We start from the raw sequence: 22,491 nt of genomic DNA, 5'->3' as shown, positions 1-22,491 counted from the left end.
CTTATGTGGCCATGACCTCTCAGAATCTCTGAGCATTTTATACTTGTTTACCTTTCATCTCTGTGGGAGTTGTGACTTAACAATAATAGTTAGAGTACTCTGAGCATCTGTGTGCTTTGCAAAACACAGCATTAAGCCATGTTTATGCAGTTTGTCTGGCTCATAGTCTGAACTGGCAGATACTTGAGGGGATGGGTGGAGTCTTCCTATGTAAGGTAAGGACATGATGGAATACAAAGATCAAGGACATTCAGTTACCTAATTGATACCTAATAATCGTCTGACTCTTGATTGATCAGAGTAGCCTTTCCCTTCATGTCTGCCAAGGCACAAAGATCAGTGATCTTCTAAGTATATACCCAAAAGAATCGAGAACAGGAACTCGAACAGATACTTATACACTAATGTTCATAGCCACATTATTTGCAGTAGCCAGAAGGTGGAAACAAACCAAGTATCCATCAACAGATGAATGGATAAACAAAATGTGGTATAAAATACAACGAAATATTATTCAGCATAAAAAGGAATGAAGTACTGATGCATGCTATAACATGGATAAACCTTGAAATCATTATGTTGAGTGAAATAAGCCAGACACAAGATGACAAATATTATATAATTCCACTTATATGAGGTATCTAGAATAAGCAAATTCACAGACACAGAAAGTAGATTAGAGGTTTCCAGGGGCTGGTGGGGGGTGGTGTGCAGAAAAGGGCGTTATTACTTAATGGGTATGGGGTTTCTGTCTGAGATCTTGGTAATAGATGGTGGTGATGGTAGCACAGCATTGTGAATGCTGTTAAATGGTTAAAATGGGAAATTTTGTGTTATATATATGTGAACACAATAAAGGAAGAAAAAAAAAAAAGATCAGTGATGTTCCCTGAGTCTCACAGACCCAAGGCACCCAGTCTGGTTACCCAAGGCTCTGTCTTATAGATAGTGCCTTCCTGGATTGGGGGAATGCTTCCTCCTCTATGGCCATGAGCTGTGCTTTAAATTGAACTAGTGGATTTTCTTACCAGACTCTCAAACTGAGCCCTGCTAAAAGCAGGCTGAAGTGCTCTTACTTTTCCCCACATGATCAGGAGGCCTATGGCCGGAACAGAACCTGATGTCCATAGCCCATTTTCCTGGAGATGGAGTATCAGGAAAACAGCCAGCAGCGCAAGATGGTCCCTGGTGCCTTCAGCACCTCCTTCCTAACTGCACATGTCTGCACTGTTTCTATAACGTATCCCGTTTCTGTCTTACTTTAACAGGTGACCTTGGAGAAGGTGCTGGGAATAACAGTATCTGGAGGCAGAGGACTTGCCTGTGACCCCCGGTCAGGTTTAGTTGCCTACCCTGCTGGGTAAGTGCCTTAGAGGAGATCTTATTGCATGGGAGTTTACAGTCTAGATAAACCAGTTGGGGTGGGCAGGACTTTTCTGGTAGCTTCTGGGAGATATATCCAGATTAATATTTTGGTGCCCATTTCCTTAAAGGAGATTTAGAGCCAGATAAAGGTTTTCTGTTGGGTGTTGACCTTGTTACCACCTGTCCTGCCTTCACCCCTGTTCTGGTTTGCTAATGCTGCCTTTTTGCAAAATACCAGAAATGGATTGGTTTTTATAAAAGGGGGGTTTATTTGATTACACAGTTACAGTCTTAAGGCTATAAAGTGTCCAAGGTAAAGCATCAACACAGGGTACCTTCACTGGAGGATGGCCAATGGTGTCCAGAAAACCTCTGTTAGCTGGGAAGACACATGACTGGCGTCTGCTTGCTCCCAGGTTGCATTTCAAAATGGCATTCTCCAAAATGTCTGCATCAGCTTCCAATAGCCGTCTTCCAAATGTCTGTCTCAGCTACCGCTGTGAGCTCCTTATTTCTGAGTTTATATAAAGCTCTAGTAAACTAATCAAGGCTCACCCTGAATGGGCGTGGCCACACCTCCATGGAAACACTGAACCAATAGGTTCCTACCTAATCCGTACTAAGACGTCTGCCCCCACAAGATTGCATTAAAGAATATGTCTTTTTCTGGAGGACGTAATATAAACAAATTGGAACAGCCGCCATCTACCCACACATATAGATTTATACCTTTTGTTACTTACAGCTCCCAACACCATCTTCTACCATTCTACCTTCTAGCCGTTTCATTAACAACTTGATTAAGATGTAATTCACATATCATACAATTCACCCATTTAAAGTGTACAGTTCACTGGTTTTTAGAATATTCAGAGTTGTGCAGCCATCACCATGATCAGTTTTAGAACATTTTCATTACCTCAAAAAAAGAAGCCACATCTTGGGTATCATAAGCAATCTATTTCCTATTCCCCCTACTTCCCCACCAAGTCCTCCAGCGGCTGGCAACCACTAATTTACTTTCTGTCTCTATAGATTTGCCTATTCTGGACATTTCATATAGATGGAATCATATAATATGTGACCTTTTGTTACTGACATCTTTCATTTAGCATAATGTTTTCAAGCTTTATGCATATTATAGCATATATCAGTACTTTATTCCTTTATGTTGCCAATATTTCATTATATGGATATACATTTTATCAGTTGATGGACATATGAGTTGTTTCCATTTTTTGGTTATAATGCATAATGCTCTTACGAACATTTGTCTACTCTAGTCAAAGTAGAAGTAGGGGATTTGAGCTGGCATTTTTCCCTTGCTGCCTTTTCACTCCTCTGCTCCTACAAGCAAGAAATGCCCAACTGTAGTTTCTTTAGGCTTCTTCAGAAGTGTTTCCTTTTGGAGGCTTGGGGCTGCCCCTATTGCTTCTGGTTTTCTCTGTCAACCTCTGTTCCTTGTTGATGGACACAGGGACACTGGAAAAAGAGAAGGGTCCTTGTTTTACCTTTTTTAACCCAGTCAGCAACTTGGGGAATGCCTAATGCTCTGCCTTGTACAAGATACGCGATTTGCTTAGTTTTATCATCCAGTCAAAAAAGCTACCTTTAAGAGCTTAGTCTGTACCAGGTGCTGTGTTAAGCACTTCCAATGAATTGTCTTAATTAATGATTCTCAGAGCAATCCTTTGAGGAGCCCCATGTTTTAGAAGAGGAATCTGAGATTTGGAGAGGATAAGCAGTTTGCTTGCGGTCACACAGCTAGTAAGTGTCTGCATTGGGCTTCTAACCCAAGTAGTTTGACAGCCGAGCTCTTATACTTAAAGATGCTATGTGGTGGGAGAAGATCAGATATTCTGCCTATTTTTAGAGCTGCTTTTCCTTTAAGCTGTCTACTTGCCATTTGAATGAATAGAACCCAATTTATGGACAGCTCAGTCCATGCCAGGGAAGAGACTTCTCTGCCCCTGGGTTAGTCTCCCTCCTGAGCCACCCTCTGGTGTTTGATTATCTGGGGTTGGCATGCTGTTGGAGCTGCACTGCTTCTATCTGGTGAGAGGCTGAGCTATCTTCCTTCTCCCCCTCCAGAAGCAAGTTGATGACAGACCTCTGTAGCTGGATAACCCTGTGCAGCCTGCCTCAGGGGAATTCCACTCATTCCAGCTTCTGCCTGGGAAAGCCAGGTTCTTTCTTGTTGGAGATGGGGCTGAAGTTGGATGTAGGATTAGCCGGAAAGGCGTGGGGTGCTGCTCCCTGCAAGCTGAGCCTTGTGTCCTTGCTCTGGGGAGTGTGGAGCCCTGCTTCCCCCTTTCTTCCCCGCATGCCCCTGGCCACAGGTCTGGCGCCATTAAGGGTGTGTGCTGATATTTATGGGCAGATCCAGCCTGGCATTTGTGTCTGGGAGTCATTATCCTTCTGGGTAGTGTATGGAAGCCTCCCTGCTGTAACCTCTAATAGGTTTCCTGAGTGTGCCTGGCGAGGGCCAGCTCTGGGCAGTGCTCCTGATCTGCACCCTGACCTTTTGATTAACTAGAACTTAATATTCTATCTTTGCAAATGGCTCCTGAGTGTTTTAGTTTTGCTTTGTGCTAGAGCCCCCTGATGTGCCTCTGGGGCGTCTGGGGGCCACCAAAGTCCTGTAACCTGAAGCAGGCTCTTTCCTTTCCTCCCTCCCCTTTCTGTCTGGTGAGCCTAACACTCCACCCCCACCCCCACCCTCCCTTTCTTGTTCCTACAGCGTTTGTTGCTCTAGGAGCCAGCTCAGGTATCCTAGAAACAAGAAGAGAAACAAAGCTCAGAAAATTCTCCCAGAGGCCTAGAGGCAAATATCAAACCAAAACAAAGTTTTCTGAAAAGATATGAAACTGCACAGGGAATGGGGGAGGGTATGTTTGTCAGGCAGAGGTGGATTGAACTCCAGTCTAAGTATGTGGAGTAACCAGGCAGAGGTCCCTAAATTTTAGTGGCCCCTGCGTCTCCTCTCCAGAGCCTACACTTCAAGCTTCTCTGCCCTGGGATGTCTGGCTTGTCCCCAGAACAGCTTCTCCAAGGGACTAAGTTGAACACCCATAATTAACTTGGGCCCAAATTAGCCTCCCCTTCCCTTGCTGTCTTGGTGGAGAGTTCAGGGGCTTTAGAGCCCAGCCCAGCACCTGTTTCCACTGTGGAGCCAGTCAGTTCTGAGAATGAGGTTCTCTTGACCTCTAACACCAAGTACAGGACCTTGCCTGGGTGAGTGCTCCTGGCACAGCTGCTACTTGCCCACTGGAGTGGGAGATGTTTTAGAAGAGCGACTAGCCCCATCCAGCAGCTAAGAGGAGACTTCTTGGTTGCTTTAAGTGGGGAGGAGGAGAGGGGGAAACCCAGTTCTCCTGAGAAGGCCATCCATTTACTCAGCCCATGCTGGAATTTATGCTGAGATCCCCAACTCCAAAGCAGTGGACAGGGCATGAAGCCACAGAATCTCATGAATGGTGTTCTAGTGACACTGGATCTAAGGAAAAAGAGCTACCTTCTTAATTTCCGTGGAAAGCCCTGTGTAGGTGTTTGCCAGGGAGTGAGGGGGAGGGGGTGCGTGGAGAGACAAGGTGAACTTGAGAGAAGAGGATGATTGGACTAGGTGCCCTGGCGGATGTGAGTCAAATCCAGGCACACTCACAAGCATCCACCAGTTCCCTCAAGGCCTTTTCTCCTGTTTTTCCTGCATATCTAACACCTAGAATCAGGGCCCTTGAGTTCTTCCCAAGACAGTTTGTTCATTAATGCAGTCATTCATTTGTTCAGCAGATAATTGTTGGAAACCTGCTCTGGGCCAGGTACACCAAGGATACAGCAGCAAATAAGTCAGACAGGGTCCCTGCTTTTGTGGTGTTTAGGTTCAAGAAGGGGGAGCAGAAAATTAGCACATACACAAATAAGTGAGCAAGTTAAGTGATAGCATTTTGAAGAAACTAAAACAGGGTGATGGAAAAGACAGTGAGAGAATAACTGGGGTTGTGGCTACTTTAAGATCAAGTGATCAAGGAAGATCTATTTTAGGAGGTAAAATTTGAGCTGATTATCTGAATGACAAGGAGGAATCAACATGAGAAGATCTGATACGAGAGTGTTCAGGTAGAGGATACATTAAGCACAAAGGCCCTAAAAATTCACTTGTTTATGGAGCTAGACCATAATGTGTGAGGGAAAGGGGGACCCTGCCATTTTAACCTGGCTTGTAAGTCTTGCAGCTCACAGAGATTTGCTTCTTTTTGACCAGGAAGGGAATTTGTTTAACTCTGGCCAGAGGATGGTGTTAAGTAAGGAAGTGTACTGCTAACTCTACACTGGTGATCATATATTTCACTGGGTTATTATCACTAGTCTTTTCTCATGCCAGACCTTTGAGATGATCTTTCCTTTCAGGAGGAGCTGGTAAAATGTCCCAGAAACAGAGATAGCAATGGGTCTCATGGCCTGGTCAAAGAGGGTTACTTAGGAAGTCATTGGATTCCAAGTAGCTAGAGAGGGCCATGACCAAGAATACTCCAGAAAACATCCTAGATTCATTAGCTCTTGGAATAGTTAAAGCTTTAAGATATCTCCTTTGAGAGTGAATCCTGGATAAGGACCCTGATGAGTCACTAGTATCCAGAAGTCCTTCATGGTCTGCTGTAGTTGTAGTTCCTATTCTAACTGCAGACCCCCTTGATAGCCCTTTCCTTGTAACTGTTGCAGTATGGTACCCTTCAAGGAAACGACTAAGAGTGCTGTGCTGGCTCTTTTGCACTTTACCTTTTTCAATTTTCACAACAATTCTATGAAGTAGGTATTATTTTCCCTTCTGAGGCGCAATAATGAGGAAGCAGGTTCTGAGAAATTAAGGCACATGCCCGAGATCACACAGCATATTAGCAGCCATGCTTGCCTGACCCCAGTGTTCTTGCTCTTTCTAGCACCACACTGCCCTCGAGCATCACTGAGTCCTAAATGCCTGAGGTAAGGGAGAGCTGTAGACCTGCCCCGGGGCCCTGGTTCCCAGGTCAGCACCCGGGAGGCTCCTGGGCCATCAGGGCATTGAGGCCTTGTAGCTAGTGACTTAAACGTTTATTCACTCATTCACAAGTATTTATTGAGTACATATCTTCAAGGCCCTGGGGACCTAACAGTAAACTAAACACAAAAATATCATCTTCACAGAGCTGGCAATCTAGTGGGAGAAGATAGACAATAAACAAACAAACAAACAAAAGTAAATTGTATAGAATGTGTTTTGGTTTGCTAAAGCTGCCAGAATGCAATATACCAGAAATGGGTTGGCTTTTAACAATGGAGATTTATTAAGTTACAAGTTACAATTATAAGGTCATGAAATGTCCAAATTAAGGCATCAACAAGATGATACCTTCTTTGAAGAAAGTCTGCTGGCATCTGGGGTTCCTCTGTCACATGGGAAGGCACATGGCAATGTCTGCTGGTTGTTCTCTCCTGGTTCTGGTTTCAATAGTTGTCTCCAAATGTCTCTGGGAGTTTCCCTCCCTCCCTCTCTCCTGGGCTTTTACTGTCTTTTATCCTCTCACAAAGGAATCCAGCAAGGGGATTAAGACCCACCTGTTTTTTAAATTTTATTTTGAAATAAATTCAAAGTTATAGGAACAGTTGGAAAAGCAATACACCCCATACACAGAACTCCAGCATACCCTGACCCCCCTCCCCCAATACCCTGATCCACCAACTTTAACATCCTGTCACACCGCTATTTCTTTCTTTCCCTCCCTCCCTCCCTTCCTATCTATCATCCATCATCTGTTGCGCTGTCTTCTGAACATATGAGAGAAAGCTGCACATACCCTTGAACAAACACTATAATTCACATATACAATTCCCATGAACAAGAACATTCTTTTATGCAATCCCATTAAGTGCAGCTAAGAAGTTCAAGAAATGCAACATTGATACAAAGCCTACATTCTATATTTCCTTTTTTTTTTTTTTTTTTTTTTTAATGTCTCAAGTGTGTCCCTTTGAGACTTCTGTCCTCCATCCTCAGATCCCATCCAGGATCATTCTTGGCATTCACTTGTCATCTATTTAGACTTTTTTTTTTTTTTTTTCAGTTGTGGAAACATATATACAGCCTAAATCTTCCCATTCCACCCCCTCCCTAGCATTCCATTAGTGGGATTAATTACATTTAGAATGTTGTAATGCTATCACCTTCCACCATCCATTACTAGAAATTTCCCTTCACCTCAAACAGCAACTCTACACTCATATCTTAACTCCTCATTGCCCCTTCCCCCCTTCTCATAACCCATACTCTACTTTTCATCTCTGTGGTCATATTCTCTGATAATTTCTTTGTGTTTACTTTGGGGCTTAAATTTAACCTCTTAAATCCATAACAATCTTGTTTTTCTTTGATACCAACTTAACTTCAATAGGACCAGTAAACTATGTTCCTAAACTCCTCCATTCCCCCACCTTTATATGGTTCTTGTCAAAAATTACATAGTTTACATTGAGTCCAAAACCACTGATTTGTCATTAGAGTTTATGTATTTTATATCCTGTAGGAAGTAAATGGTGGAGTTACAAATCAAAAATTATTGTCTTCTATCTGTATTCCATTGTGGTCAGAGAATGTGCTTTGAATATATTCAGTTTTTTTGTTTTTTTGTTTTTAATTTATTGAGGCTTGTTTTATGTCCCAGCATATGGTCTATTCTGGAGAAAGATCTGTGATCACTAGAGAAAAATGTGTGTCCTGGTGATTTGAGATGTAAGGTTCTATATATGTCTGTTAAAATTCTCTGTATCTCTCTCTCCTTTCTTTGTTTCTCTGTCGGTAAGGCTCTCTTTAGTATCTGAAGTAGGGCAGGTCTTTATTGGCAAAATCTCTCAGCATTTGTTTGTCTGTGAAAAATTTAAGCTGTCCCTCAAATTTGAAGGAGAGTTTTGTTGGATAAAGTATTCTTGGTTGGAAATTTTTCTCTCTCAGAATTTTAAATATGTCATGCCTCTGCCTTCTCGCCTCCATGGTGGCCGCTGAGTAGTCACTACTTAGTCTTATGTTGTTTCCTTTGTATGTGATGAATTGCTTTTCTCTTTCTGCTTTCAGAACTTGCTCCTTCTCTTCAGTATTTGAGAGTCTGATCAGAATATGTCTCGGAGTGGGTTTATTTGGATTTATTCTATTTGGAGTTCACTGGGCATTTATGCTTTGTCTATTTATATTGTGTAGAAGATTTGGGAAGTTTTCTCCAATTTCTTTGAATACTCTTTCTAGACCTTTACCCTTCTCTTCCCCTTCTGGGACACCAATGAGTCTTAAATTTGGACATTTATTTTATCTATTGTATCCCTGAGATCCATTTCGATTTTTTAAATTTTTTTCTCCATTCTTTCTTTTTTTCTTTCATTTTCTGTTCTGTGGTCCTCTAGGATACTAAGTTGTTGTTCAGCTTCCTCTAATCTTGTATTATGAGTATCCAGAGTCTTTTTAATTTGGCCAACAGTTTCTTTTATTTCCGTAAGATCTTCTGTTTTTTAATTTACTCTTGCAATTTCTTCTTTATGCTCTTCTAGGGTCTTCTTTATGTCCTTTATGTCCTGTGCCATGTCCTTCTTCATGCCCTTTATATCCTGTGCCATGCTCTCGTTCTTTGATTGTATTTCTTCGATTAATTGTGCCAAGTACTGTGTGTCTTCTGATCTTTTGATTTGGGTGTTTGGGATTGGGTTCTCCATAGCATCTGGTTTTATCATATGCTTTAAGATTTTCTGTTGTTTTTGGCTTCTTGGCATTTGCTTTGCTTGATAGGGTTCTTTCAAGTTATAAAAAATACCAATCTAATTTTTCAAATCTGCAACTTGGTGGTGTACACTTTCTCTAACCAGCAGATGGCGTCCGCGAGTCACCTATTCCCCTCAAGTCAGTTCTCCTCAACTTTGTCTTTGTGGTGTGTGGGGGCCTGATTCTTGTGGGGTCCAATAGGTGCACCCAGTTTGGGTGTGTTGTCGGTGCTGTCCGCCCTGAATGTGGGGCGTGTGTCTGGGTGGTTAGGGAGGCAGGGCAGCTTTAATAATCAAACCTCCCAGGTGTTCCCAGAGATTCAAAACTGTTGCAAGAGTCAAGTGTTCATTTCAGTTTTGCCCCAGATTGCTCTGCCGCTGACCCACAAGTCCCCAGCATTGACGTAGGGTCCCTGGGATTTCCGAGCAGGCTCCCCTTCTCAGCTGTGATCTTCCAGGACCTCTGCTGAGGGAAGGCTGTTCTACGTTACAAGTGTGCGCTGTCCCTCAAGGGAAGCCCCGGGCCTCTGGGCCGTGCAGGGGCACTCCCAGCCTCATGCAAAGATGGCTGAATGGGGCGTCTCAACCCCCCCACTTTTCGCACAGCTCCGTCTTCCCAGCTCCGCCTTCCCAGCTCCGGGACAACTAGCTGTGTGTGCACCCAAGGCCACTGTCCATGGCCGATATTGTGGCGTGTGCGCGGTGCCGTGGGATACACTCCCTGTCACACTGGGTTTCCTGGCGCGGCTCTGGGCTGTGGGGCCGGCCTCGGGCAGGAGGGTCTCCAGCCCTCTGCGGAGCCGGCTGCAAGCTGCGTGGTTTCTTTCTCCTTTTGGCTCCCCTCTGCCCCCCGGCCCTGAGGGAATCAGCAGCGGTCTGTCCTCCATGCTGGACACTGAGAGGTTGGCACAGCCTGTTTCTGCCATGCTTCACTGTGCAGTTCTCACCGTCATAACTGCAGCTGCTCCTGATTTTTTTTTTTTTTTTTTTTTGAGTACTAGTCCATCTCCAACTGCCAACCCCCGGTTTCCTCACACTGCAGCGTGGCCACAGGACTTTCAGCCGGCTTACTCACTCGTTTCAGAATGCAGACTCCCGGTTTCACCAAGTGCACAGTCCCTGTGGTTTTAGCAGACCTTGTCTAGCTGGTGCATCTCTGGAACTGGTGTTCTGGGTCACTTTCTGGTTTTTATCTAGTATTTTTCATGGAGGTGTTTTTTTGCCCTGTCTCACCTAGCCGCCATCTTAGGTTCTCTCAAGACCCACCTTTAATGGGTTGGGTCGCATCTCCATGGGAACACCTAATCAAAAGGTCCCACCCACAATAGTTCTGCTCCCACAAGATTGGATTAAAAGAGCATAGGCTTTTCTGGGGTACATAACAGCTCCAAACCAGCACAGAATGTTACAAGATGATGTGTGCTATGGAAAAAATGTAAGCATGAAAGGAGATAGGGAATGCAAGGGTGGGGTTATAATGCTAAACAGGGCTAGAAGGTGACATTTGAGCAAGGCTTGAAGGATTTTTGGTGTCCCAGTGGCCTGGGCCTAAGTCACCCTCTGATTTTACCTGGTATGAAAAAAGGAAAAACTCGAAGATGCTGGGATTCTGGTTGAACCTTCCATAGGCCTTGCTAGATTTGTGGCTCATTTCAGTGTACATTTGTCTCTGCCTTCTGGAGGATAAAGGATAGGAAGTGGATCCTGTGGGAATGCTGGGCTCTTCATGATGGCTGCATGCCTGAACCTGTCCAGCAAAGGGGGCTGTTGAGGGTTTGGCCCCTTGTGGGCAGTGGGCTCAGCACCTGGCACTAATGCTCCACAACGTGACTTTGCTGTGTTGAGGCCATGAAGCATTGAGGCCTTATAGTCTCCTGTGAGTAAGCAGTCTCCCTGCAGCCTGGGGTTCTGAGTTACGGGACTTAGCCGGTTGGGTCAGCCCAGCCCTCATCATGTTGAGGATTTTAGCCAGCACTTCTGCCAGGGCACACAGGAAGATGACTGCCTGCAGTGCAGGGCAGGGTCAGGGAATAAGGGGTTGGAGGGCCAAAGATTGTGTCCCACCCACCTCTCCCTAGCAGACTGCAGAGCTTGGTCAGAGGTCACCAAGAAGACTAAGGAAGCTCTCACAGTGTTTTTGAGGTCTTTTCTCTTGGGAGGACCTCAATAAGCTGGGCACAGGAACATTTGCCAAGTTCCTCCTCTTTTTAACATCTGCATTATTCTTCCACTGAGTGGAGCTGTGACCATGGATCAGTCTCTCCTTGTCACTTTCTGTATTGGAACATTTCCAAATATGATTAAGTAGTAAAAATTTCAGCTTGAGAGTCCACCCGTGTGTGTTTCCCTGCCTTGCCCAACTCTTCCATGCCATACCTGAGAATTTCCCAGGATATACTCGGGTGAGGTGGGGGTGCTAGAGAAGGGAAGGGTTACCTCTTTTCCCTCTGGTCAGTCATCTTCCTACTTACACTGTATCTTTAGACACACACACACACACCTGTCACTGCTCACCCTTCCACAATTGTGTTGTATTTCTTTATCAAATATTGGATAACAGGAAGGAGAAAACAGAAGATGTGGCCCACCAAGTCTCAGAATTTGTGTTCAATGACTTGAAAGTTTTTTTTTAATGCAGTTTTATTGAGATATATTCACACACTATACAAACCATCTGAAGTATACACTCACTTGCTCGCAGTATCATCATATAGTTGTGCATACAACTCCATGATCAATTTTAGAACATTTTCATTACTCCAGAAAATAAATAAAAATAAAAAAGAAAACCGAAATCCTCCCATACCCCTTATCTGCCCCATTATTGACCCATAGTATTGGTGTAGTACATTTGTTGCTATTGATGAAACAGTATTAAAATATTACTGTTAACTATAGTCCATAGTTTGGAATAGGTACATTTTTTCCCATAAATCCCTCTATTATTAACTCCTTCTAATAGTGTCATACATTTGCTCTAGTTCATGAAAGAACTTTTTAATATTTGTACAGTTAATCACCACAAGATTCACAGTTATACATTCTAATGTTTTAACCTCCAGCTTTCCTTCTGGTGACATATGTGACTCTAAAGCTTCCCCTTTCCACCACATTCACACACTATTCAACACTGTTAATTATTCTCACTATAATGTGCTACCGTCACCTCTGTCCATTTCCAAACATTTAAGTTCAACCTAGTTAAACATTCTGTACATATTAAGTTTCTACTCCCCATTCTTTAGCCTCATTCTGTATTGGAAAGTGTTTTAAGTAGTCTGGTGCTCTGCCCTTTTAAGGCCACAATGCTGCTTTGGGATGATGGGTTCAAGGGAAAATTGAAAAGCTTACCACAGAGCCTTCGACACCTACTTTTTCTAGAATTGTGATGTGGCTGGATGGATTGATTATGCATCAAATTAATTCAAGTGTGATCAGCTTAATTCAAGTGTGATCATGGCCCTTTGCCATGATTCATCCATAACTGATCAGAAGGCTAAGGAATCTGTAACCATCAGAGGAGAATTCTCTGCTAGAGAGATGAGCCTGCAGAAGGATCCCTCAACAAGTCTGCAGAGAAAACAAGAAAGTTGAGAAAACAAATTAGCCACTGAAAGCTTGCTGGGCTCTTCATGATGGTGGCAGGTCTAGAGGGTATCATTTTCTATACTTGAGTAAAATGTTAAAATCTAAATACATACCTAAGCCTATGAACTTTGATCTATAACAGCTATAATTTTCATGTGCCCTGTTGTGATTTCCAAAAATTCTTTTCCTAAGTCCTCTTTCCCTCCTGGTGCTTCAGGCTCTTTCCCACTTCACAGAAGCTCCTGCCCTAGCACCCTGTGTATTCGATTAGTGTTTTCCCTGTGTTTCAAGTCTTTCCTATTTGGCTTCAGTTTTTTCTTCTCACCTCCTTTCCCCCTTGCTCCATTCTGCTTTCCCTAGGGCACTGATTTAGGAATCCTGACTCTGTCTTGCTTTAGCTTTGTGGCCATGGGCAGATCACCTCAGTGCTCTGGATGTGTTTATCCATCTATAAAGTAGGATCATTATACCAGTGTCACAAGGTTGTAAGAATTTGAGAAGACCATACATCTAAAGTGCTTAGCAGAGTGTCTGGGACATGGAGCATATGTGATAAATGGTAAATGTTGTAGTGGGATTGTATGAATAAAAGTAGATTGGGTGCTAAAGGAAGTGGAAGCCCTCATGTTTCAAATTCATTAAATTTTTATGTGATTCTTTTATTTTTTATTGTGAACTTTAACATATGTATGTACCTAACAGTGATAACTTTCAAGGTATGATTTAACAAGTAGTTTTAGAGAGCATATTTCAAAGAATATCATGGGTCACAATACCACAACTTCAGCCATTTCCATTATGGTAAAATACAAAATACATACAGAAAGTTGTCTTCTCTTGACGTACAGCTCACCAAGCAGTTATATAGGCAGTTTCAAAAATTGTTAGGGATTACAGTTCCACGGTCTCAGTCCCTTCCCTATTATGTAATAGAAGGTATATACAGAAAGATGAAGACTTTCAAGACACAATACAGCAAGCAGCTATAGAGCAAATCCCAAAGGATGCTATAGGCTACAGTTCTACCATGTCATTTACCTCCTTCCAGCCATTTATGTGGTTCTTTTAAACTTAACCAGGAGATGACACTTACATTGTCTTTCCATGCCTTTGTGCTGCCATTATGGATGCTTGAGGTAGTTTCTCCCTCAACATTTTCACCACCCCTTCCTTGGTACCTTCCAAACTTATCATCTCCTAAGGGAATGAAGATGTAGATACTTTCTTCTCCTAAGCTTAACCCAGCTCCCCTTTCCTGCTTTTCCAGAGTAGGGAAAAAAAAAACCAAAACAACAAAGTCCTTTAAAAGTTTTTATCATTGCTCAGGTTCTGACAGGATTTACCTCCATCTTCCCAAGGAAAGAACCTGGTATTGTCCCTTTGTGCTTCGTCCACCACTGCCAGGAGCCCTCTTTCAGCTTCCTTTTAATGCCCCAGGAGTTATAATACTAAGACCTGCCATTTATTTGGTTCTTACTATGTGTCAGAAAAAAAATCATTAATTTTTACAAAAGTCCTATGAGCTAGATCTAAGTGTCTCCATTTTTATAGATAAGAAAGTCAGGCTTGTAATTACCCAGGGTCACATAGTTGTATATGGCAGAACAAGGACTCAAAAAACCCTGGTCTCCGACTCCAAAACCCAGAATGTTCCCACTGCTCCACACTGCCTCTGGGGACTCTGAGACAGGTGGGGACTATTGATGCTCCAAGAGACCAAGCTAGTGGACCAAGAGAGGCATTCATCCATTCAAAAATGATCCTCAAGTTTGTATAGGTTAGAGTGAAATAGCAACACATCCCAAAGTAATTTGGGTGGAGAATAAAAATATATATGCAGGGCCCCCCTGAGGAGCTGGGGGAAAATGCAGAAGTGTTGGACTTCCTCACCTGGATTGTTACTGATGTTCTCATACAAACACTGAGGACTGACAGTTTGGTATGCCGAGCTCTTTATCTTGGGGCCTGCCCTTATGAAGCTGGTTAATGCAAAGGAGAGGCTAAACCTGCTTATAATTGTGCCTAAGAGTCTCCCCCTGAGTGCCTCTGTTGCTCAGATGTGGCCCTCTCTCTCTAGCTAAGCCATCTGGGTGGGTGAACTCACTGCCCTCCCCCCTACGTGGGACCTGACTCCCAGAGGTGTATATCTCCCTGGGAACACAGGATATGACTCCTGGGGATGAGTCTGAACCTGGCATTGTGGGATTGAGAACATCTTCTTGACCAAAAGGGAGATGTGAGATGAAACAAAGTGAAGCTTCGGTGGCTGAGAAATTTCAAATGGAGTCGAGAAGTCACTCTGGTGGACATTGTTATGCACTATACAGATAACCCTCTTTAGGTTTTAATGCATTGGAATAGCTAAGAGTAAATACCTGGAACTATCGAACTCCAACTGAGTAGCCTTGACTCTTGAAGATGATTGTATAACAATGTAGCTTACAAGGGGTGACAGTGTGATTGTGAACACCTTGTGGATCATACTCCCTTTATTCAGTGTATGGATGGATGAGTAGAAAAATGGGGACAAAAAACTTAATGAAACATAAGGTGGGTTGGGGGGAATGATTTGGTTGTTCTTTTTTACTTTAATTTTTTATTCTTATTCTGATAATTTCTGGTGTAAGGCAAATGTTCAAAAATAGATTGTGGTGATGAATGCATAACTATATGATGGTACTGTGAACGGTTGATTGTACACCATGGATGATTGTATGGTATGTGAATATATTTCAATAAAACTTAATTTAATTAAAAAAAAAATCCTCAAACAACTGCAATGGGCCAGACTCTGCTAGGCACAGGAGACAAAGCAGTGAGCAAAACTAGACCCAGTTCCCATCCTCCTGGAATGTACAGTCTAGTGGGAGAGACAGTCAAAAATAAATGTAAAATTGCAGTTGTGATAAGTGTTGCAGGAGATTGATACACTGTGCTAATGAGAACATATACCGAAGCCATTTGACCTGAGATCTGACAAGGACTAACAGTCAACTTATTAATCATCATGTTAAATGAAATAAGCCTGACACAGAAGGACAAATATTGAACGATTTCTCTTATATGAAATACTTAGAATAAGCAAATTCATAAAAACAGCAAGATTAATGGTTACCAGAGTGGGGGGGGGTAAGGAGTTATTTTTTAAAGGGTATGAATTTATGTTTGGAATGATGAAAATATTCTGGAGATAATGATGAAATTACACAATATTGTCAGTGTCCTTAATGTCACAGAATAGTTCATATAAAAATAGTTAAAATGATTTTTATGTTAATGTATCTTTTACCCCTATTTTTTTAAAGAAGAGTTAACTAGTGGAAAGGGGGAGGGAAGATATCCTAGGCAAGGGAAACATCACGTGCAAAGGCATGGTAGCAGGAGGGAGCATGGCATGTTACAGGGAGTGAAAGAAGGCTGATGTGGCGGGAGCCCTGGGCTGGCTGAGGCCAGAGAGTAGACAGGGGCCCACCATGTGGGGCCTTAATGGAACTTAGAGTTTGGTCTTGGAAGCCCCCAGGGATTATCATTGGTGGGTGACACAATCAGAGGCATGTGTGTTTGATGTAAGAACACTGGAACCAGAAGACCTGTGCGTGAGTCCTGGCTCTGCTCTTTATAGGACCTTTCTGAGCCTGGGTTTTCCTCATCTCAGAACTTTGGAGAGTTAGACCAGGTGACTTTTAAAGTCACCTAGCACAGTGCATTAATTCCTACTGTCCTTCCTTCCAGCTCTAGCGTTCTGTGGGTCTGTTTTGGAGGAATTAGGTCTCTAATTCCTGGACTGCCTCTGACAGAAGCTGGGCAAATGTGGACGGTGGGAAGAGGGAGAGGGCTAGGTCACAGAGTTTTCATTGTTGTCTTGGTTTTGTTTTATGTTTTTAAATCCTCCTGACCATTCTGGAAGGGAAAGCCAAAGATGGGAAGTTAGAAAAAAGAGAGAAAGGAAAAAGGAAGGAGGAAAGGGGAACAAGGAAAGATAAGGAGATGGGGAGAGGAGAAAGAAAGTGGTGAGGAAGGCTTGGAAGGGAGGGAGTTAGAAGAGAAGATGATGTGACCCCAGATTTCCAAGTCTTATTGGTCAGCCTGGCAGTTTTGGAAGTGCCTGGTTCAGAGATCCCAGCATCCCTAGAGATGATGACCTATGGAATTTGCATATTCGAGTGGATTATTTAGCCTAAGAAGTCTATCGGCAAAAGATGCTAAACACTCACTTACACTTTCTACCCTTCTCCACTTCAAGTTTCCAGGAAGAAGCAGTTCAGATATGGGGGCTGCAGTGGGTTTCCTGTTTAAGAAGGTTGGGTCTGGGGGAAGAAGCCTTCTGATCATTTTCATTCTCTTCCTGGTATAGTAGTCTCCAGACTTGCTCTTGTCAGCTGGTTCTGAGAGCTAGTTACAGTGCTACTGAAGACTCTAAGTAGAAGGGACAATGGCCCAGGGCCTGCTGATAGCCAAGGAGCCTAAGGGAGAACACTGCCTGCCTATGGGATCCCAGCCCCTTATTCGTCCTCCCTGGCCTCCCTCTGGTGCTGCCTCTGGAAACTCAATTTGGACCTAATTCCATCTAGCCTTGCCTCCTAGCTGGAGAGAGTGCCCCCACCTTTCTCTATAAGGCAGGTGGAGACCCTGACTGTCTCCTTTTGGCAGTCAAGGAGACCCTTCTTTGGCCTCTTAGGGCTAGGGATTTTCAGGGCTGTGTCCAGGAGTGTCCTGGTGCTTAGGAGGCTTCCCCAGGCCTCTTAGGCTGTTTCTGCTCCCCCCATTCTTCCTCCTGAATTCTTAGTCTCACTGAGTCTCCCTGCAGTTCTGGCCCTCTGTCATGGCCTACCAACCCCTTCCTCATCCAACATGTGGAGGGCGTGTGGAGGCCAGTGCCTGCCATGTGCACACGTGGATGTACATATAATATAGAGGCCTCACTCCTCCTTGGAGACAAATGCTTTACACACATGTGGCCCCAAGCCTTTACCCAAATCACATGTATTCTTCTCTCCCATAACCCTTACCAGGATAGGTGCAAGGGTAGTGGGAAGGCCTATGTCCCTGCTGCCCTTTGGGTCATGACCAGAGATGGTGCTGATGCTCAGGGATCTGGGTGGGGAGAGACTTCCAGGGAGCCCTTTCACCCTCATGGGGCTGCAGAGATAGGCCCTCTTGGGTAAGGAAAGGAAGCAAGAAGAGCTGTTTGGCAGGAGGAAGCATCCAGTTGCTCTCTATGGCAAGTGGAACCCTTCTGAGCTTGCTCAACTCAGCTCCCTCTGCTGGACGAAGGGAATTTCCAGATGGCCTGGGAGCTTTTGGGGAAGCGGTGGTTTGATGCTAAGGCTATCCTCTCACTCCTCTCCCCAGGTGTGTGGTCGTGCTGTTCAATCCCCGGAAACACAAACAGCACCACATCCTCAACTGCTCCAGGTAAATGGGTCCTGGGCCCTCCGAGAGCACCTTCTCTCCTGGGGTCTGTGAAAATGACACTGTGTGGGTTCTTTATGGCTCTAGGGACTGGGACCTGGTTGGCCCCCAGGGCCAGTCAGGTAAGTGCAACATGTACCATTGATGTCTGCTGGTCTTGCCTGTTGCCTCTGAGCCTCCCCCCATCTCTTGTAGGAAAACCATTACTGCCCTTGCCTTCTCCCCTGATGGCAAGTACCTGGTCACTGGAGAGGTGAGTGAAGATAAGGGGCTGCAGTACTGTGAAGAGTATGGGCAGCCTGGCTCCAGCAGAGAGCTGCAATCCTGGGCCTACTTAGGGCTCCTGCCACTTTGGCCTCCTGAACAGATGCCAAATCCTGGTTTGGGCTCTATCTTAAAACGGTAGTTCCTAAGTTTTGTTGTGCATCAGAATCACATGGAGGGCTTGATAAAGTGCACATTGCAGGGCCCAACCCCAGTTTCTGGTTCAATAGGTCTGGAATGGGGCCCCAAATTTTGCATTTTTAAGAAGTTCCCATATGATGCTGATGCTGCTTGTTTGGGAACCACGTTTTGAAAAACACGGCCTTAAAATATTCTTTATCCCTGGAGGCCCTCTGCTGGGCACAGGAAGAACGCTTTTGCCTTCTCATAGTGTCTTAAAGGGAGGCAGGCAATAGTGAGCAGAAATAAAACATGAGTAGAGGTTCTTGACACTGGCTGCCAGTCAGAATCACTCAGTGAGCTTTGAACAAATACAAATACACATAACCCCACCCAGAGATACTGAATCAAAATCTGGGGCCATCTGTTCCCTGATAATCATTGTCCGCAGACGTTTATCATGTTCCCTCTATACCTTTGTCCTGTGAGGCACTGTGCTCTTGACATCTGGCCATGGATTGTTAGAGAGATTGTTAGGGAGGCGAGGGTCCCCTGTCTGAAAGGCTAGGGGAGGCTGGATGCCTCTGGCCCTCACTTCTAGTTCTTTTCTGCAGAGTGGGCACATGCCTGCCGTGCGGGTGTGGGATGTGGCTGAGCGCAGCCAGGTGGCAGAGCTGCAGGAGCATAAGTATGGTGTGGCTTGTGTGGCCTTCTCCCCCAGTGCCAAGTACATTGTCTCTGTGGGCTACCAGCATGATATGATCGTCAACGTCTGGGCCTGGAAGGTGAGTGAACACGCCTTATGGTGTGCAGGGGCCAGTTGAGGAGCCAGGAAACTGCAGGCCTGAGCCCCTTGACTCTGCCCTGCTGATCGGAGTCTCATTCTAGAAAATGATCTGAAGTAGGAAGGAGCTACTGTAGCCCAAGAATGTTGGCAGAAGGGGGTAGCTGTATGCCTTTGAGAAACTCCAGAGGATGTGAATCTCTTCATCTCCTCTAGAAAGGGGTTTTCCTTCCCACCCCTCATCCCTCTTTTCCTGACCAGTAAATCCTGGAAAGAAACGTTTTCCAAGTACAACTCCTGTATAACCCTCCTCCATGTTCAGAGCCTCTTTCTACTTAGCCCCAAGAGGCAGAACCTTGATTCTTCCCTTGGCTTTCTCTACAGAAAAACATTGTGGTAGCCTCCAACAAGGTGTCCAGTCGGGTGACAGCAGTGTCTTTCTCTGAGGACTGCAGCTATTTTGTGACTGCAGGCAACCGGCACATCAAATTCTGGTACCTCGATGACAGCAAGACCTCAAAGGTGAGGTGGTGGAAGTAGCCACCAGGACCAGGGTCTGCTCAGCCCACCCCATGGAAATCCTTCTCTTCTTGGGCCCCTCTCAACTTGTTCAGCAGGCATTTGGGTTGAGGAGATGCTATCTGGGCTGAGGAGTCATCTCAAAGAGAAAGGGGCCTGATTTCCAGGGGCAGCCTTGGGGGCGGATTGTGACTGGAGTGGTGTGTCTCCACAGGTGAATGCCACTGTGCCCCTGCTGGGCCGTTCAGGGCTACTGGGGGAGCTACGGAACAACCTCTTCACTGATGTAGCCTGTGGCCGAGGGAAGAAGGCAGACAGCACCTTCTGCATCACATCCTCAGGGCTGCTGTGCGAGTTCAGTGATCGGCGACTTTTGGATAAGTGGGTGGAGTTGAGAGTAAGTGATGGCTTTGTCACTGCTGTCCCAGGGTTAGGGTCTGCCCATCTCTGAGCTCAGGGGAGAAGTGGTACCTATGGCTTCATAGCAGGGGCTGGGCCATTGTGCATGTGGTAGGGGACCCCAGGAGAAAGACCTGAGGGACCTAGAGCTTGGCCCAGTTCCAGCCCATAGTGCTCTGTATAACTGCCTCCTCTCTGCTCTCTCTTTTTCTGTCTCTTTCCCCTGCTTTCCTTTTCTGCTCAGAATACAGACAGCTTCACAGTAAGTGGTACCTAGATCTTCCTCTCCTTCTCATGCTGTTTTATTCTCTTTGCTCAACTTTTCCTATTTTGTCCTCTTTGCCAAAACCTCTGGTGCCCAACTCCCAGCTGTACAAGGCTGTGGGCCCTTGGACCAGCTGCTGCTGGAGGGAGGAACACTTAGAAGACAGCTGAGGGGCTCAGGCCAGAGCAACTGGCCTTCTTTTTCCCTTGCCCCTGCCTTGGCCATTCTTTTCTCTTGGCAGGTGACTGTTGGGCAGGGGTTGGGAAGGAGGAGAGAAGACTGAGTGGGCAGGTGGTCCTTGCTGACCTGAGCCACTCTGCCCACAGACCACAGTGGCCCACTGCATCTCTGTGAGCCAAGACTACATCTTCTGTGGCTGTGCTGATGGCACCGTGCGCCTCTTCAACCCCTCTAACCTGCACTTCCTCAGCACCCTGCCCCGGCCCCATGCCCTGGGGACAGACATTGCCAGCGTCACTGAGGCCAGGTGAGCTTTGTGGGCCCCTGCCTCCATTCAGAACCTCACCCAGTGCCCAGCCTTTCCTGGCTGTGCTTCAGGGAATAAGGTGAAGAATGTGTTGATGCCCACTAGTTAGAGATTACCAGGAATACCCCTAGTAGTACAAGAAATTTGGTTTTATTGGTACCTGTTGCAACAAAAGGGACCACACATCATGGAGAGCTGTGGAGTTTCTAAGTAAATGGATGTTAGGAGGGGCTCATTGCAGGATGCAGGTTTGCTTTAAGTGATTTTACCTAAATTGTTCAAGAAATTGAGGTTTTGCTCTGGATTGGATACTGTCAGGAATGGGGGCAATTCTAGGATTAAGATAATTTTTATTTAAGAGGTGGAAGGAATGGTATGGGGCTAAAGACATAATGGGTAAAGAATGAACAATCAATCATATTAAACAGAAAAGGATGATATTTGGTCATTTCTGTGGTTTGCACAGTGATCTTGTTTTTATCTGTGCTAAGACATGATTATAGAGTAGTCTTGTTTTTGTTTCTCCCCATCACGGCCATAGAGTTAGTTACCTTGTCTGATGTTGGTGTTCTTTAAAATTGTTTATGTTCTCAGGCAAACACCATGGCCTAGCAGCTAGTACCAGGTCAGCTCCCAGCTGAGTGTCAGGGGCTGCTTTTTTCTTTCTCAAGTAACTGCTTCCAAACCTGCAGTTATGGTGAGGGCTCCCTGGGCCCTGCTCCTTCCTTTGTGGGTTGGCTTTTCTTCACATTCCCTTCAATCCTGCATTTCATAAGCTCCTCACTCACCAGTTTGCCCTGTCCTCTCCCCGACAGTCGCCTCTTCTCTGGAGTGGCCAGTGCCAGGTATCCAGATACCATCGCCTTGACCTTTGATCCAGCTAATCAGTGGCTGTCTTGTGTGTACAACGATCACAGCATTTATGTTTGGGATGTCAGGGACCCCAAGAAAGTAGGCAAGGTGTACTCAGCTCTGTATCATTCCTCTTGCGTCTGGAGTGTGGAGGTATGTGGACTGGACGGGCTTGTGACTCACCATGTTTGCTGGGATCCCATTGTGAGGGTGGAATTTGGGGATCTCCAAGTATAAAGTTACATTCCTGCTGCCGCCCTGTTTATCCAGCAACATCCCTGTGTAACCGCATGTCCTCCTATGGGACCTAAGGATTGAGCTTGAAGTTTACTGTTTACACATCTCAAGCTTCTTCCAGTATGGTCCTGTCCATCCTTAGCTTTGCCTCACCCTGGGCTGGGTGACCATAGTTAAGTTACTGAACTTGACCAAGCCTCAGTTTCCTCAACTATAAAATGATGTACATGATTCATCTGATTGCTTTGATAATTAAATGAGATAATATAAATGGGAAGCGTAGAAGAGTGCCTGTCACATAATAGGTATTTGGTTACTGGGCTTTCTTCTAGTAATTAATAAGAGTGTTTAATGGTTATGGCCTGCTTACTATGTGACAGGTATTAAGCTAAGTCTTGACCAGCATTATCTCTTTAATTTCAT

The 22,491-nt window shown here is 44.9% G+C and overlaps 1 protein-coding gene across 6 annotated transcripts in view; it reads left to right on the top strand.

The window, feature by feature from the left end:
• Positions 1–22,491, top strand: part of MAPKBP1 (mitogen-activated protein kinase binding protein 1) — a 57,180-nt gene that overhangs the window by 22,407 nt on the left and 12,282 nt on the right. For 4 of the 6 annotated variants that reach the window (XM_037834244.1, XM_037834242.1, XM_037834243.1 and 1 more), the window contains 8 exons: positions 1,269–1,360; positions 18,082–18,144; positions 18,337–18,394; positions 19,140–19,310; positions 19,694–19,831; positions 20,043–20,225; positions 20,819–20,979; positions 21,795–21,984. In XM_037834244.1, coding sequence (XP_037690172.1) covers positions 1,269–1,360; positions 18,082–18,144; positions 18,337–18,394; positions 19,140–19,310; positions 19,694–19,831; positions 20,043–20,225; positions 20,819–20,979; positions 21,795–21,984 — 1,056 coding nt within the window. The remainder of the gene's footprint in view (positions 1–1,268; positions 1,361–18,081; positions 18,145–18,336; positions 18,395–19,139; positions 19,311–19,693; positions 19,832–20,042; positions 20,226–20,818; positions 20,980–21,794; positions 21,985–22,491) is intronic. The other 2 variants (XM_037834245.1, XM_037834247.1) reach the window with 2 other exon arrangements.

This window comes from Choloepus didactylus, chromosome 4, assembly GCF_015220235.1.
Source record: "Choloepus didactylus isolate mChoDid1 chromosome 4, mChoDid1.pri, whole genome shotgun sequence".
Classification (NCBI taxonomy): domain Eukaryota; kingdom Metazoa; phylum Chordata; class Mammalia; order Pilosa; family Megalonychidae; genus Choloepus; species Choloepus didactylus.
This window is presented reverse-complemented; position numbering and strand designations above follow the sequence as displayed.